General features: G+C 42.5%; 1 protein-coding gene across 2 annotated transcripts; it reads left to right on the forward strand.

Moving 5' to 3' along the window:
• Positions 1 to 1289: 1289 nt before the first annotated feature.
• Positions 1290 to 18103, forward strand: C8H18orf54 (chromosome 8 C18orf54 homolog). Of its 2 annotated transcripts, none has more exons than XM_054986168.1 (8): positions 1290 to 1340; positions 4257 to 4593; positions 7634 to 8404; positions 10571 to 10721; positions 12537 to 12639; positions 12914 to 13045; positions 13792 to 13862; positions 14786 to 18103. In XM_054986168.1, the coding sequence occupies exons 2-8, from the start codon at positions 4353 to 4355 to the stop codon at positions 14886 to 14888; spliced, it is 1572 nt and encodes a 523-aa protein (XP_054842143.1). In that variant the 5' UTR covers positions 1290 to 1340; positions 4257 to 4352; the 3' UTR covers positions 14889 to 18103. The 2 variants fall into 2 exon arrangements, with proteins under 2 accessions (XP_054842143.1, XP_054842144.1); XM_054986169.1 differs by having other exon boundaries at positions 7757 to 8404.
• The last annotated feature ends 247 nt before the right edge of the window (positions 18104 to 18350 follow it).

The following is an 18350-nucleotide window of genomic DNA, read 5'->3' on the forward strand; positions in this document are numbered from 1 at the left end:
CTCCACACTTCTAATGGCTTCTGACAGACAACAGAGGGCAATTATTTTACACTGGGATACAGTTCCCAGATCCAGATTTATTCATTTTATTTACAATATTTTTATGTCACCTCTCCAGGAACCTGCCCAAGGCAGCTTACAAAATAAAAGATTTCCCCTCCCATGTCTTCTGAAAAAAGTATCATACATAAATATACCTTAGGCCCTCCTCACCAATAAATGAAGTTGTGAAGTTGTCTTTTCCGGAGCACTTTCTTTATATTTGCTACATTTTCTTATAAGTCGGGTGGGTGGGAATTTGGTGATAACTTTGTTTCCTCAGTGGGCAGTAGCAGGTGAATGATGAAAAACCAGTGCCTGATTGTAAGTCACAGTGCAGAGTTGTTCCAGTTTTAAACAATAGACTAATTCCACATAGGACTGCACAGTCAGTTAGGTCCTGCTGTGGTTGCCAACCTCCAGGTAGTCAAAAAGGAAAAAACACCATGTCTAATCACTGTGCAACTGAAGGAAACCGCTATTGAATCTGCAGTATATGTTTTGTAAAGGTGGGTGACTTCTTTTGTAAAGTAATTATATGATTGTTATTTTTAATTACGTTTCCAAAAACACCACATTACCAAAATGTTATAAAAATAGTGATAATATAATAAATTTACAACAATTCACTGAAAAGTCAATAGACGTTTGTTTCAATTGCACAGTGATTAGACATGGTGTTTTTCCTTTTTGTTCACTTCACACCTTAGATCCTCTTTCTTTGTTTGGTAACCCACAGGTGGTGACTGGAGATCTCCCGGAATGACAACTGATCTGTTCCCCTGGATAAAGTGTCTGCTTTGGAGGGTGGACTCTATGGGGCATTATACCCCACTGAGGTCCCTCCCCTCCCCAAACTGCACCCTCTCCAGGTTCCATCTCCTGGAACCTTCAGCCCCGGAGCTGGCAACCCCACTTGCCAAGCTCCAGCACCGCCCCCCGGGGAGTATTTCCATGGGCTGCGGCGGCACCTGGCCAACGGCAGCGCCCGCTGCTCACCTGGATCGAAGAGGCTGTGGGCGGGCCGCCGCGGCATCCCCTCCCGCCTGTAGCTCCCGCGTCTCAGCACTGGGAGGCAGTGTGGCTCCGCAGCATTGTGACGCAGTCGGCCGCGGGGCGTGCCGGGAGTTGTGGTTCTCTCGAGCCTCCTGGGCTAAGGGTGCGGCAAGAGCGAGCTGCGCGTGCGCAGTCGGGCCCCGAGGCGCCATTTTGAAGGAGGTGGTGTTTGCCTTTCAAACCTGGGGGCGGGAGGAAGAGGAGGAGGAGGAAGAAGCAGCGACTGAGGCGGGCTGGCGAGCCAGGTCGGGGGCTGGCGACGGGGCAGGGGGCGAGGGGTTTCTGAGAGGGGAAAGCAGAGGGGGTGTCTACAAGCGTGTTGCCCGGCGGTCGAGTTCAGACGAGCGGCGTCTCATTCAGGTTCACTCGCAGCTGAGCGCGTGAGCGCCGTTTCGTTCACGTGTTGGTAGCCTGGGGGGCGGCGGAGGAATTGATTTCTTATTTATTTTATTTATATCATTTATAGTCCGCCTTTCTCATTGAGATTCAAGGTGGATTACATAGTGTGAGATGAGTACAGTCAATATCCAGGATATTTCAATGTTTTGTGGAGAAAGTGGCTGTCCCTTTCTGAGGAATACTGAAAAACAGGAGAAAGGGGCGGGATGAAAGTACCCTAAATAATAAGTCAAAGTGGTTCAGCTAGAATATGAAAGAATATGGTTGTCAACCTCCAGGTGGTGGCTGGAGATCTCCCAGAGTTACAACTGATTTCCAGTCAACAGACATCTCATCCCCTGTAAATAATGGAAGCTGGACCCTGTTGCATTATACCCCACTGAGGTCCCTTCCCAAATGCCACTCTTTCCAACCTCCACTCCCAAATCTCAAGCTATTTTTCAGCCTGGAGTTGGCAACCTTAGAAAGATGGGATTAAAATGCACAAAAGAGAGCCAGTTTGGTGTAGTGGTTAAGAGGGCAGGACTCTAATCTGGAGAGCCAGGTTTGATTCCCCACTCCTCCACTTGAAGCCAGCTGGGTGACCTTGGGTCAGTCATAGTTCTGTCAGCCCTACCCACCTCATAGGGTGATTGTTGTGGGGATGATAATAACATACTTTGTAAACCGCTCTGAGTGGGTATTAAGTTGTCCCGAAGGGCGGTATATAAATCGAATGTCATTGTAAAGGAAGAATAAGTCCAAAGTGGCTTTTCTAGATTATGAGTAGACTACAAAACACATTTCACATTTTTACCTCACGGTTCTTCAAATGAGTTTTGGGATGGCATATATGATTCCTTCCCCCCTCCCCATTTTGTCCTCTCAACAACCCTGTGTGGTAAGTGAAGCTGAGAGCAGATGACAGGCCCAAGATGACCATATGAGAGGATGATGTTGCTATGAGACCATGACTCAGTGGCAGGTTGCGAACTCTGAGATGGGAAATTCCTGGAGATTTAAGGGTGGAACTTGGGGAGGGACCTCAGTGGGGTATAATGCCATACTGTCCACCCTCCAGTTGCAGCCATTTTCTCCAGGAGCAGAAAACAGCAAGAGTCCAGTTGCACCTATAAGACTAACAAAATTTGTGGTAGGGTAGGAGCTTTCATGAGTCGTAGCTCACTACTACAGACAGACTAACACGGCTACCCATCTTGATTTTCTCCAGGGGAGCTGATCTCTGTAGCCTGGAGATCGGTTGCAGTTCCAGGAGATCTCCAGGCCACGCCTGGCAACCCTAGTTGTAGTGCATTTGCTTAGCATTCAGATGGTCCCAGGTTCAATCCCCAGCATCTTCAGTTAAAAGGACCAAGTAGTAGGTGATGTAAATGACCTCTGCCTGAGACCCTGGAAAGCCACTGACGCACTGAATGGACAGTGCTGACCCTGATCGACCAAGGTCTTTATTCAGTAAAAGTCAGCTTGAGTAGTCCTTGTAAGGTTCTCCCAGGATAGATTTCAATGACTTCACTATGTGAGTCCAGAACTGCATGAGTTAAAGCTTTATTGATAACCTACTGGTTCAGCTATCCATTACACAGTCATTGCCAGGAATGAAATTCTCTGCCAAGCCACAAGCCTATATTGAAATCTAAGTACAGCCCAGTTCCTTCCCCCCTAGCTATGGTGTGTGTAATGCAAAAGCAAAGCAACTACGAATAAAAGCAGAGAAGATGTTTTAGAAAGTTCAGAAGTTCCAAGGTTATGTATCCATGGCAACGGTTCCCCTTCCCAGACTGAGTGCTGAAGGTAGGCAGATAAGTTGGAGACAGCTAAGCTCAGGAGGGCCTCCCCCCTGTACGCTTTCACAGGAACACGGGAGACAGCCGCAGCTGTCTCTACCCCAAGAGTACAGTGTCCATTAGAGTCCAGTCCTGGGCCCTGGGCCTTTACTCATGTCCCTGAAGTATGGCAGGGGATGCTTAAGACAGTCCTTTACACAACCGGTGGGTGACTTGTGAAACTCAATGCCACAAATTGTGGCAGTGGTCACTGTTTAAGATGGATATGCTGGCTTGGGATGGCATGTTGGACAGGTTTATAGAGGATAGGACTGTCTTTGGCTGTTGGCCATTTGGATCTTCCTAGTTCAAAGGTAAAATGAACGTGTTCTCTACAGGCTTAGGGCCAAACTAGACATGAGTGATTGCAGCATCCACATGTCAAACACATGGATGCCATCATGTCTAGTTTGGCCCTTAGGTCTTACATTGTAACCCTTGGAGGTTGATTCTTGGAGCCATTTTCGTTTGTGATAAAGCACATCTTGAGCATTTTGGTGTAGAAAATATTTTGTTGCATCAAGTCTTTTCTGAGCTATATTGTCTGGCTTCTGCATTCAATCTGAATGCTTTTTTAAAAAATAGATGTATTTTGTGCCAGTTGAAGCATAGATCATATTCACACAACTCTAGCCGTATAGCGAATAAGGAGTCCAGTAGCACCTTTAAGACTAACCGACTTTATTGCAGCATAAGCTTTCGAGAACCACAGCTATCTGGCAAAGTTGGTTAGTCTTAAAGGTGCTACTGGACTCTACTATTTTGCAACTACAGATTAGCATGGCTACCTCCTCTGGATCATAGTAAATGTTACCTTTTAACCACACCAGTCAAATCAGAAAGCAACTTTTTACCAACATTTGAGATTTGTAGTAAATTGATAAGATTATGCCTTTAATAAATGTCAGGACAGCTGATTTTTTTCTTGTTTATTGACAGTTTTCAAGAACATGAATGACAATTCCAGGAGTCCATTTGGATGAGAAACAATAGCATGTTTGATTTTCAAAAGGTAGTGTCTGTTCTCTGGAACCTATGATGTCTTCTCTTATGGAGAGTTATCGCCTCAGCAATAGCAACAATTCCTTGGAGTCACACAGGTCAATTCAGTACAAGGACAGGCTATATAGCTCGGCATCACAAGCTTTGGAGGACTATATTAAAGATTATAATCTCAGTCTTGTGTCTCCAGAAATAAGACCTGGAAAAATCTGCATTAACCAGAGCACTCCTAGAGACTTCAAGTCTTCAAATAATTGTTTCCAGCAAAAATATGGTATGTGTTTTTTCTTAGCAGAATGTGTGATTAATGACAATTCTGGCTACAATGAAAATGATGTCAACTAAAATATCTTTAGTACCATTTCTTTTCGCATTGGTAATATTATTTTGACTTCTTTGCACATGCCACATTGTGTTGCTAATGCAACTTCCAGTAAGAGAAAAGTGATAAGCTTGATAAATGAAAGCCAAGCTGATAAATCTGTCACCTTCCAACATCTATGAGGCCATTAATTTCTGTGAATCCTGCAGCAGCTGATGAGAGACCCTCTTCACAAGTTGATGTTCTCAAATAGTAATTGCACTAATGGACGAATAACATTGGCTTGGAACCAGTTGCAGTGGAAGTATTTGATCCACAGACGTGAGGCTGGAAAGATTAAGCAGTGTTGTCTTTCTCTCTCTGGGAAGGTTCTGTCGATGGTGAGTCCAGTGTAGATTGGCCATCAGGGTCTCGCTCACAACAGTGCCTGCAAGCAGTCTACATAAGTGATAATCTCAGAATCTGGAGTAGCAGCATCCTTCCACCAGTGGAAATTTGTACACTCCCAGCGTTCTTCTCTTCCGACTTCTATGAGTTTGCTTATTGGATAACACACTGTAGGAGCAGGTCAGTTGTAGCCAGCGGATGCACTCACATGTAGCCTTAGACAGAGTCAGACCATTTGCCTAGTAATATCTTCTCTGGCTGTCAGCTGCTTTTCCTAATCTCAGACAAAGAAAGGTCTTTGCCAGTGCCTTATATTTGTGATCCTTTAACTAGAGATGCTGTGGATTAAAATGTGGGACATTCAGAGTAAGAATTACCCCTCCCCTTTAGAATGTCTGTATTGAGAAGTTTTCCCTTGATTATCAGTTCTGGGATATACACATTTATTTATAATTCTAAGTGTTTTTTGTCACATGACTTGAAAATCTGCTGTAGCATACAGTCAGTTTGGTGAAGTAGTTAGGAGCAATCTGAAGAACCGAGTTAATTCCCACTCCTCCGCCTGAAGCCAGCTGGGTGATCTTGGGTCAGTCACAGCTTCGGAGAGCTCTGTCAGCCCCACCCACCTCACAGGGTGATTGTTGTGAGGATAATAGTAACATACTTTGTAAACCACTCTGAGTGGGCGTTAAGATATCCTGAAGGGCAAATCGAGTGTTGTTGTTACTAAGTGGTTGGGTTGCATATCAGCACTCTCCTGGTTTTGAGATCTGCTACTGTGGTGAGCTCAGCAGGTGGCCATGGGTAAGCCACTCTTCTCAGGCCCAGCTCCCCAGCAGCATTGTGGAGATAGAAACAACGCTGACTTAGTTCACTGCTTTGAGTGGGGCACTATTCTGTCTTGAAGAGCAGTATATAAGCGCAGTTATTGTTATTAAATTTGGGGTTCTCTTTATTTGTGTGTGTGTGTGGTGCCCTCAAGTCATAGTTGACTTATGGTGGCCCCTAGTGGGGTTTACTTGGAAAGAGATTATCAGAGATGGTTTGCCATTGCCTGCCTCTGCAGCCGTTGTCTTCACTGGAGGTCTCCCAGTTACCAACCAAGGCCGACCTTGCTTAGCTTCTGAGATCTGATGAGATCAGCCTCAGCTGGACTATCCAGGTCAGGGCTCTCTTTATCTCTCAAGTTTTTGGTTTTATATTTTACTCAATGTGGGTTGGATCCAGTTGGATTGAAGCACCTCCACTTAAAGAAGGTGCTTCAGGCAGCAGAACAGAATTGTCCTGCCTCCCACTACAAGCTACTTTGGTTTCTGAGATGCTACTTCTGAGGAACAGGGGGCCATGAGGAGAAACTCTGGGGCAAACTAATAGAGATGGGTGTCAGAAGATGCATCCTGACCCCTCTTGTGGGGCTCTAGTGGCCCTCTGGTTGCCTGCCTGTGTGGTCTCAGATGGAGAACCTGGGAGGGGGGGAGTTCTGGCTTACTCCCGTCTCCTCTTCTGCATAGCCTGGAGCATGTAGATAGCAACTCCTCTCCGACCCCATTCCCCCTCTCTTTTAAAAGTAGTGCTGCAATATGGCTTCCTAGTATTCACAGGGAGGGTCTGCACCACCCTTTTACAAGGGGAAGTGGGGGGGGGGTTGGCCATCAAGTCACAGTAGACTCATGGGCACCCCATAGAGGTGGTTTGCCATTGTCTTCCTGTGCATAGCATCCAAGGATTCCTTGATTGTCTCCCACCCAAGTACTAACCACAGCCAGCCCTGCTTAACTTCTGAGACTTGATGAGATTGGGCTTGCCTGGGCTATCTAGGTCAGGTAATCTGAGTTTATCTGAAACGTTTGTATCCATACTGTTAGCACAGAAGACACTTCCAAGTAATGAAAAGCAATAACTGAATAAGAAAAACAGAAAACAACACGCTAGCCTGATGAAACAGTTTTGCAGCGCTCAGACATTTAAATTTAATCAATCAAAATATCAGAAGCAGCAAAGAAGAATTAGTAGTAGGCCAATAAAATCACTTCAGGAGCAGAAGGCCGAGTGGTGCAGAGAATCAGCCAAAGGTTTGGAAGAAAGAAAATTTGCACAGTTTAATAGAGAGAGTTCCAGAGCTGGAGCGCCTTTGTCTTTTTGAAGACTGTCTTTGGTAGTCTTCAAAAGACAGAATACGCAGAACAGGGTCTTTGATGAAAAAGTCTTAATAGCTAGGCTGGTGCCTAAGAATTTTGACTCTTCCCTCAGCCTAAAAACTGCATGGAATGGTTAGTCAGTGAAGCCCTTGTGGTCCTATAAACAGGTGCGTGTGGAGTATTGCATGATACAATATGCTGAAGTGTACGTTGCATTTCTAGCAACCCTGAAGTGAAGTGCAGGAAATGTTACCCTTCCACCCTAGATGTTCCTTTGTGCCCCTGCACTGTTTAGACTGAACATGGCATGTTGCTTGCCTGGAAAGAATGATTTATCTTGGACAAATGTCTGACCGCTGGGCTGATACGCTGAACTTCTAGTGCAAAGATACAGTTACTGCATCTTTTAAAGCATCTTTTATGTTTTGGAATTTATGGATTATGCTAAGCTACTTCTTGTTTTCCAGCTCCGGAGAACTTTAAACAGTGGGCACTACAGGATTCGGTTGCTCCGCCCTTGAGAAGAAAAATGATTTATGACTCAGACGTGCTCAGTCTCACCACAGATGATCTTCTCGCCTTTCCTGCAGATGGTTCAGTGCCTTTTAACCAAGCCAGTGCCTTCCAGCCAGCACGTCAGAATAGCAAATCGAAGAGGAAATCCCTGACTTCTCCCTCTTACGTTCGTCACAGGACCTCATCGTTGGGCAAGGAAGAAGGAATGAGTTTTCCCGGAGATCCTGTTATTTCCTCTTCATACAAAGACTTTAGCAGAAAGATGTCCGCACAACATACGTTTCACAGATATGATTCTGAGGCTTCAGGGCATTCTCTGCCGAACCACTTGGTTGAGCAGGAGGACTCGGGGCCTTCTTTTCATAAGAACTATCCAAGGTGGCTTACAAGTCAAAAATCTGACTTGAGTGTTTCAGGGATAAGCAGCATTCCTGATGTCAAGTATCCGTCTTGGCTTGACACCCATCATCTCTTGCCAGATTCTGCTAATGAAAATTTTCCCCAGACCCGTGATGTGGAAAGTGATTCTTCCCGCTTGCAAGGGAGCAAGGAGCTGCTAAGCAGCCAAAATCTGGGTGGATCAAACAACTCTAGACGATCTGAACGCAACAGTTTTCCGGACCTAGAAAATAAGGATGCTGTTGTGAGAGACTGCCAACGTGATTGCCGGAGAGTGTGCTTTGCACCCGATGGTTCAGGAGAGGGCAGGCATTCATGGAGAGGTAACTCATTGGAGCATTTTATTCTGGCTGTCAATGAACTCCTGAAATGTAAGGTGGAGGTGAATTCAAAATGCTGTCAATGTATTTTCATATAGAACAAAACACTTTTTGCTGTTGGTCCAGCGAAGACATAATGTGGCCCAACCATGCTGCCTGTTGACTTTTAGTTATGCTGTTTTATCTTCTTGCTGGTTGTGTTGTACCCAATATATATTTTTTTCTTTTTTAAAAAAGTTCTTACACTCTCTCGTTTTTGTGACCCACCCCCCTCCTCACTTTCACTCTGTTCTTTTTGCTGCCTCGTGTTTTAATACTGATAATTGTGGTTGCCTTAATATTGTTTTAACTAGTCCTGTCCAGGGCCTCTTGGACTGAGAGCACAAGGTAAAAATACAGTCCCATTTGCATGCTTTTCCTCCTGTCTTGTGAGTGAATTTCGTCCTCCTTTATGGTCTTGGAGTGAAATGTTGAGCGCTATACACTGGTTTTCACAGATGTAGTGAAAGCTCAAACTTGGTTGTCTGTATGTCTGTCTAGGATATTTCTATGCCACCTTTTCAGAGTCCTGATCAAGGCGGTGTAGTTAAAACATGATTCAAGTCCAGTGGTACCTTAAAGACCAACAAGATTTCCACGGTATAAGCTTCTAAAAGTCTTGAAAGCTTATACTCTGGAGGTTTTTTGGTCTTTAAGGTGCTGTTAGACTCTAATCTTGCTCTTCTACTGCAAAGCAGCATGACTACTCAACTTGAAAATGAAACAGCATAACAGTATAAAAACAGACTGTTACAGTTCACATTGAGACTGAGGGGAGGAATTGCTGATTGGAAACCTCTTACAGGCTTTTGCATGAAATAGATAAGGATTTAATGATATGTCTAAGGAATATGGACAATAGAAAAAAGAGAGCTTTTCTTTGTAAACATAGAATAAGAGAAAATTTTGTGATTATAGCTATATTTGTCAAAGAGAAAATCGGGAGCCTCCTTTTCATTTATATAGTTTTTTCTTTTTTGTTATTTCTTTGTTATTCTTTCTTTCTTTTACAAAAACTTTAATTAAAAAAAGAGAAGAGGAACTGAAGAGAAGGAGGAAACACATGCAAAGAAGGAGAACACAGGCCTACAGGGCATTCCCAATCATCATAAATATTCGGCAGTTGGGTAGCGTAGTGTCTACACTAGACCATTGGTGTCTTGCAGTTCTCATCCTAGCTTAGTTCTCTTAGGTGTTGAGGCTATTTATTAGTAAGAGGAAATTGCCTGCTGCTGAGCCATGGTGAGGTTATTATGATGGATACAGTCAAAAAGTCCTAGAAAATACTTTTCAACAAGTGGTTGTGGAATGCTTGATACCAGCATAGCTTCTCAGGCCCCAGCAAAGATGATACTGTTGAGAGGTTGCGTGGGTGATTTTAGCTGCCCTGGCTTCTGCAACTCTGTTGCAATGGTGACTTACCAAACCCCAAATCACTAATATCCCTTGAGCAAGCTGTATCAGAGATGCTGCCGTGTGGCACTTTCTCACACAGGGACCATGTACACACCCAGTTCTCACCCAGTCACTGCTCTGCTGAGAGGGAGAATGTTGATAAATTTAGAAAGACTCAGTGCTGTTGGCTCCACTGCTGTATGGTTGTAATATTCACTCACACATACCACATTTATGGGGTAAACACCAAGAGAGAGAGGTGCCACATACTTCAATAGGTGGACTCTCTTTGCATAGTTGTCTTGTGGAACTAGTGCTAGACTGCATCAATTTGACTTTCAGAGATACGTAGGATAGAAGAAAATGGGCATTTCATCAATATGTTATCTCTCCCCCCCCCTCCCCAATTTCTTGGCTATAAACTGAGTATAATGAACATGTTCATTCCCTACATTCTGTTGTAGAGATTTCTCAGGCTATTATTTTTTGTTCCAGAAAAGACATGCCCACAACAAACCTGCTTGCCTTTATGGCCTTTTTAGTGTGTTTGCTGCAACCGGCTACCCCTCTGGGTTTTTTCAGATTTCTTTCCAGGTTTCGCTAACTTGAGATTCTAACTTGAAATGTCTGTTCCTGCATTTGATTTTTAGCACCAAGTAATATGCTGTATGTTTCTGAGTCATATATATGTGCTGATTTTTGCTTTTAATGATTGCTAACAATAAATCATTTTAGAGAATGACCCCAAGGCACTTCTTCTGAAGGTGAAGAGAACTCTGGAGTCCTCTGCTGATGAATTAGCCAACGTCCTGAACAACGACGGCAGTCCTTGTACAGTGGATGTCCTAGAGGCCGAAAGATCATGGGATAATGTTCCAGTTGGTTTGTGAGTAGCAGGACATCCAGCTTTATTTAGATAACATTGTCACGATTTCACAGGTTATCATTCGGTAGTGCCATGATGTATTGATTCCGCATGTACTGTCCTGATCTTGGACGAAGGTTAGGTTAAAGATATAATAGATGTGCTCCATCTTGGTCTTTACAACAGTCTGCCAACTCCTCATCCCCACCCCAAATGCATGAACAAACTATAGAGATGCCTTTCTTTCAATTAGACTCCTGTATCTTTGAGAAGAAGAACTGCTTGGCTTCTCTCAAGTGGCAACAGACATCTAGTTCCTTGCAGGTGCTGCTGCAGTCCTTTCAGTCACCTCCTTGTTGATGTAGGCCCACCTCCAGGATAACAGCACAGAAATGTCACAACAATCTATCAGTGGGGTGTGCTAGAAACAGGGTGGGTAGTGTTAGGTGTAGTGAGGTATTGGGTATACCGTAATGGTTGGGTATAACAAGCACTTTCAGAGAATTGTGTGTACGCTATAGATCTGCCTCTGGCTGCTGCTGGCTTAGGAGCAAGCAGCCCTGAATTCTTGCCAGCATATGACACCAAAATGAATTTTTAAAAAGGTAATGGCACCTCTGCAGTGCTGTTCTTGGTTCAGCGGAATATTTGACCACAGTTGGTGGTCAGTAGGTCATTTTTTATAATCTTGGCAACTCGGGTACCATCAGTTTGTGGTGTTGCAACGTCGTGGCCCAGATCATTCTTTTCTCCTTCGATGTTCCAGTTGAAGCTAGGCCGATCGGCGCTTTTTTTGTTCCAGTTTCTTGCTAGGTCTTTTGCTCCCCTGTTTGTAAAATCAAAAGGAGCATTGATCATTTATTGTTGATGTGTATTTAAGTTGTTTTCTTCAATTTTAAAATAACTTTATACGCATTAAATGTTTAGATAGTTTCTTTGTAAGCCGCCACACCTGTATTAACAGGTGGTACGGAAATGTGAGCCCTGACTTGGATGGCCCAGGCTAGCCTGATCTTCTCAGGTCTCAGGAACCAAGCAGGTTGTCCCTGCTTAGTCCTTAGATAGGACCCTGACAAGGAAGTCCAGGTGGTTACGCAGAGACAGGCAATGGCAGACCACCTCTGAACTTCAGCCATTAGTTGGCTACAACTTTACAGCATTGTATACACACTCAGAAATAGTAAAGAGTCCAGTAGCACCTTTAAGCTTTCGAGAGCCACAGCTTTCTTCATCAGATGCATGCGACAAAGAGAGCTGTGGCTCTCCAAAGCTTATGCTACAATAAAGTTGGTTAGCCTTAAAGGTGCTACTGGACTCCTTACTATTTTGCTACTATAGACTAACACGGCTAACTCCTCTGGATCTACACTCAGAAATGTGATGTGATAAATAGAGCTTTTTAAAAGAGTTGAGCATTTAATTATACAAAAAGTAGAACTTTGTAAAGTCATCTGTGGCACTCGTGGAATGCCTTTTGATAGGTGAGCGCTAACTCTTGACGCGAGAGAGCAGCGCATGTGGTGTTTAGATACTGGAACTGGGAAATCCAGATTCAGATGCCTTCTTGTGCTGAAGCTACTGGGTGGTCCTGGGTCAGTCATTTTCTCCCTGCATCATCTGTCTTTCAGGGTTGTGTAGAAAGTGAGAACTGCCATATTGGCTGCCTTGAGTTCTCCAGAGGAAGGTTAGGATGAAAATGTAATATGTTTAAAAAATAGAATTGCACTGTTGATGTTAAGAGCAGAAAATCTCCAATGGGTTACATACAATTATATCAGGATATTTTTGTGAAAATTAAAAAAAAAAACTACTTTAGACTTTAAACTCTGTCTTTAGGAAGTCTCCTGTGCCTGTACATTGCGAAGAGAACTCTCAAGAACCCTTTAAAGCAAGCATTGTAGATGGATATTTAGAAGATTGTCTAAAGAACAGCAGTCAGGTAAGTTAAAAGTGAAGCATAAGTGAAAAGCCTATTTTTTTTTCTCTCCCTCTCCTCCTCCTATAGAATCCATTTCCTAAAACTAGAAAAGAGGCCTTCCGAGTGCTTTCTTGCAAGAGCTATGATACCCTCTTTTTATATATAGGTAGAGCTAAAGGTGGAGGATCCATTAAATTACCAGCCAAAGATTTCATCTGGGAGAACTTTTTCAGCATGAAGCTCAAATGCCCCCCCCCCTTTTTTTTTTTTACACAATGTCTGTCTTTGGTTCCAGGAGAGTACGTTTTCTGGAGGGAATCATCATGGGCCTGTGGAAGCTTTGAAACTGATGCTATTTAATCTTCAAGCAGTTCAGCAGAGCTTTAACCTGAAGAAGAACTCTGAACAAAACAAAGAGCTTAAAAAAGCAAGTAATTCCATTTTGAACAAGACTTCCCTTGGTGTTTACAAAAAAAAACCTTGCTTGTAAAGGCGCGTTGAGAAAGTGACTTTAATTTAAGGGATTTGGAATGAATGAAAGTGACGTAAGCATAATATATTCATATTCAGAGTGCATGCTAAAATCTCTATACAAACATCTTTAAAAATCACTTTGCCCAAAAAGCATGTTCCAGGGTAAGTGATGGGCAGTGGATCTCTTTCCCTGAAGGAATTATTACTTGCCTCAGGTCAGTGGCTGAACTACTAATAGAAATAAATTATTAGCCTTTATGTAGTGCTTTCAAGTGTTCAAAGTAAACTTTCAGCATCCCCGCTGGGTAAGTCTTTGTTGTTATCTCTGTATTATGGATGGGGGCACTGAAGCCGAGAGGTAAATGACTTGCTGAAGGTCCCATAGTGAGCTGTGTTTGAGATAACTTGAGATTTCATGGCTCACAGGCTTAGCTATTATGCTACTGCAGCTCCCAGCACGTGACATTATTTTCTTTTGTTTTATTGTAAAATTCATACTCCGCTCTTCCTAGCTGGTGTGAAAAAGATCTTAACAGTTGGTGTGATTGGGGTGCTATGGTAACCTTAGTTCAGTTCAAAACAAACATTGACTAGTAAGTAAGAAACTCAAGTTACCTTTGAAATGGTTTCTCTGTAGTTCCTGAGTAATAACTTTAAAAAGGAAACATGCCTGTTAATTTTTTAAAAATTATTTTTCAGGCTTCAGATGAGGACGTGGATTTGAGACAATGCAATAGTGATACAATCCCTGTAACAAGATCCCTTCAGAGGTAATCATGCGGTTGCTTTGTGGCAAAGATCTGCAAAATAATTTGGCTGGAATTGTTCAGTGCATATGTATAAAAATCCCCCACATGCATTAGGCCCTTTCCTGTACCCAGTTACATTCACCCATGCTTGAGGAAGAGAAATCAACATGAATGTGGCTTCTTTAGAACTGGGCATTAGGGGGCAAGGATGCCCCAGCTTGTGATACTTGTACAAAACTGTTCCAGTTTGGTGATTTTTAAGCATGTGAACTTGGGACTATCTCTCTTAACTCCTTGCCTTGGCTTAACTATTTCCCGGTTCATGCCATAAATTAGTCCAGCTAATTACATCTTTTTCAGTCTTGTTCGTGAATATGGGTTAGTTTGGAAATAACTCATTGTAATGGTTTGAAGCAAGGCAACTTCCAGGTGCAACCCAGTTTGTACAATCTTAACTCTTTGTGCTCCAAGGGAAATAGAATGTTTTGCTTGTGAGCTTCCCGGAGGCACCTCGCTGACCACTGGTGGAAATTGATCAGACTAGATCAGGTTGCTCAAAGCAGGACTTTTCTTACGTTCTTGAGCAGAACAGATGTCATCAAAGATAATGTGCTGCTGCTTTTTTTTTTTTGCCATGACTAACAAGACTTCCTCACCATCCTCATTAAAAGTAGAATGCCCCAAAATAACCTGGTAGGATTTGGGGGTGCCCCAAACCCCTTGGTTTTCTGTGTGTGTGTGTGTTCGTTCGTTCGTTCGTTCGTTCGTTCGTTCGTTCGTTCCTGCAAAGGAGTCTTCTGAAGAACTACAGATAAATACTAATCTGTATCTTAGGCAGCACCTACTAACTGCCTGAAACTGAATTCATTGGTGTATCCCTTGTGTGCTGTTACGTGTGCTCATATAATAAACCATATGCCTTCTTTTTCTTTTTTTGTTTACAGAGCTTTATACCATTTATCTCGACTTAAAGGTTTGGTTGAAGATATGTGTGACAGAGAAGAATTGACAGATCTTAGCAAGACCATAAAGGATAAACTGACATAATCTTCCCGCATGAGATCGTGTATTGTGCACTTCGTGAACTGTACAATCACAGTTGTACTTGAGCACAGTGGGAAAACTCATAAGGTGATCCAGCCATTTGCTGGGGATCTGAGAGAATCTCTTTAAGGCCAGCATTATGGAGTAAAAAAAAAATCTCAGATTGAGGTGTGTATTCCAAGCACTTCATCTCTCTGGGATCAAGTTACAGTTTCCCACTGAAACGTTTTAATTTTTAAAACCTTTCAGCTAGGAGCCAAAGAGCTACTGAAGCTCACAGAGGAGGCTTGCACCAACCCTGGTTGGTTTGGGGCTCCTTTTCTTTCCAACAGTCGCTTCTTTTGTGCTGTGTCACAAAAATTGCTTTTGTACTTCCACAAAATTGGGTAGCTGCTGCTTGAGAAAAAGCGAGTCTTACAGCCCCATATATGCATCAGCTCTCCATGCTCAAGAAACTAGTTTCAGGGTTCTTTTGCTCTTGCTCTTGTCTGCTGCCTATTAATGATCTAAAATAAGTACGGCAGCAAACAATCATGAACGACCAAATCCGATGTTATAGAGACAGAAAGGGAGGATCGATATCATAAACTAAAGGTGCTAAGACAGCATCATGGCAGAAGATACTGCATGTAAGTCAGATTGAGAAGGGCAAGATTTGCATCTTGTAGCACCTTAAAGACCAACAAGATTTCCATGGTATAAGCTTTTAAAAGTCAAGCTCTCTGCAAGAGTTAAAGGAGCTTGTCTCTCAGAAGCTTATATCCTGGACATTTCATTGATCCTCAAAGTGCTACTGTACTTGGATCTTGTTCTGTTACTTCAGACCAACACAGCTACCCTTCTGAAACTGTCTTCATGGAAAGATTGAGATGGCTGTACTTGGCTAATCTAGACCTAAATCCTTGTCTAATCGTCAGTACTAGAATACCGATAGCACTTCCTTCACTATGAATTGCAGTCAGCAACGTAACATTAGATTTCAGTACTGTGAAAACAAATACGAGGTGTACATGGCAACGCATCTTTTTTTTTAATGGCATGACATCACGGTTCTCTGGGAAATCAGGAGTGTTAAGCTGTGGTGTCTACCACTATCTAAAGGCATCATGTAATATTTGGAAATTGCATGTGTGAATCTGTCAGTTTTTGCACAGTTTCCAACCATTCATTCTTATGAATTTACAATTAAATAAAGTCCTAATGAGTTTTAGCATAAATTTTTTGGGAACTAGAGCCCACGTTATCTATTTATTTATTTACTTCATTTATGTCCTGCCTTCCTCCTCAAAGGGAACCCAAAGCGGCTTGCTCCATTTTATTATCACAACCACCCTGTGAGGTAGGTGAGGCTGAGTGAGTGTGCTTGGCCTGAGGTCATCCAGAAAGCTTCCATGGCAGAGTGGGCATTCACACCTGGATCTCTCGGATCCTAGTCAAGCACGCTAACAGCTACACTTAAGCTGTCACCTAGCAACTCAGGTGTGACAATGTAGATACCAGGTGAATGGTTATAGGAAGGGAATTCCATAGGTAAAGTATCCTTTGTTGAGACATTTTGTCTCTTGTAACCTCCTGTCTTGGGTTTGGAGGTAACAGCACATAGATCAGGGCTTCTGAAGGAAATCTTAAGCAAGTTGGTATTTATCTCTTTAGGAGATTTCTATGTCACTCCATCAAAAGCTGCTTAAGTTGGCTTACAATTAAAATAACAAATTATCAATATAAAAACAAGCCATTAAAAGAAACCCAGGGACATAAACATCGTAAAACTATCCATAAGAAAAAACTCAGACCAGAAGCAGACCATTAAAAAAGCTGGGAAGATCAAATCCCTAAGTAAAATCCTGGGCAAAAAGATTTTGGCCAGGTGCCTAAAACACAGTAATGTAGAGACACCAGATGAGCCTCAAGTAGACGGGTGTTCCAAAGAGCACTGCAGAAAATGCCCTGTCCCTAGATGCCTACCAGTTAGTGAAGCAAAAAAGCCAACCTCCCAATGCCCTTGATGCACTGAAATTGTCTGTACATTGTTCATGCTAAGGAAGTCCTCAGAGCTCAAGCTGGAGCAGGGCCACCAATGTACAATTTTTCATGCATTTTGTCAGATGTAAGTCTGGCTGCCTTTGAGAAAACATTGACCAAAGAAAAGATGTCACTAACATTCTTTAGGAAAATCTTCACTTATCCTCAGCCTGATTGGACTGAGAAGCTTTGTTGTGACAGAAATGGAAACACTCATTTCTGGGGACACAAAACAAGGCCTCCATTCTCTGCTTGGATGGACTTTCTGGCTGGGAAATGGGATGCTGAACTAGATAGAACCTCTGTCTGTTCCTGCCGAGCGCAAAATGGGTTTTTGAATGGCATGTATTGGGGAGGGGGTGCAATTTTGGTAAGCATGGAAATTGCAAAACCTTTTGATACATTCAAACAGCAGGAGATGATAGCTAGCACTTAAAAGTAGCAAACACCTTTCTGTTTATTTGTGGAGCAATTGATCATCTGCTAAAAAAGTAGCTCATAAAGTAATAATCTAGGCCATGTACCAAGTAACACAAGATTTATTGTGCCTGTAGAAAGACAGCATCCACTGGGTCTTCTGTACAGCGTTCCTTATGCCATACAAAGCTGTTCTTGTCTTTGGACAACTGCATGCAGAATTTTTCCATCCCGTGTATAAGCAAAAATTGAATGTGCCTTTTTTCTTTATAGTTTTCTATTTTGTAATTTATATTCTTTAAAATAGATTAGGGCTATCAATAACATAATTTTAGGTCATTAAGCTACACAATGATAGACTGATTATCATTTTAAAATTAATAAATCTCTTACAATAATTATCTTTTTGTGATATTGAAGGAAGCATGAGCGTACAGTAAAAGAAACAAGTTACCTTATGTGTGCCATTAATTTTCAGTCCTCTGTTAAAAATTTACCCCCATTAATAATCTAAATCTCTAGCTGATTAGTTTCCCAATTAAAGTTTGAATCCCTATTTCAAATTATTATTGCTCAGTGGCATATTTCATGGAAACATTTTGGAGTATGGGTAACGAGGTACCAGTTGGTGGTAATTATTCACAGACCGCATCATTTTGTGGGCAAGAGTCACCAAATGTTAAGGAGTCAGCTTTATTGTTTTAATTCAATAAAACAATATTGCTTTAATTTTTTTTAATGTGGCACTTGAGGGTACTTGAAATGAGACTCCACCAAAACCTTTGAGAGCCCATGAGGGTTATTTTTAATAAAGTGTTTAATGTCCAGCTGAAGTTAAATTATAACTAACTGAGGTCTGTAGGTCTTCTGTCTATATTTGTGTTACGGAGCAGCCGCTGGGGAACATAAAAGAACTTACTTGTGCCTGGGCTCGTTCACAGATGTGGCCCAGCATCTGTTTCCGAAACCAGGGCTATAGTTGGAATATATGAAATACAAAGAGGTAAAAATGTTCTTGATCACATT

Source organism: Eublepharis macularius, chromosome 8 (genome assembly GCF_028583425.1).
Source record: "Eublepharis macularius isolate TG4126 chromosome 8, MPM_Emac_v1.0, whole genome shotgun sequence".
Taxonomy (NCBI): Eukaryota; Metazoa; Chordata; class Lepidosauria; order Squamata; family Eublepharidae; genus Eublepharis; species Eublepharis macularius.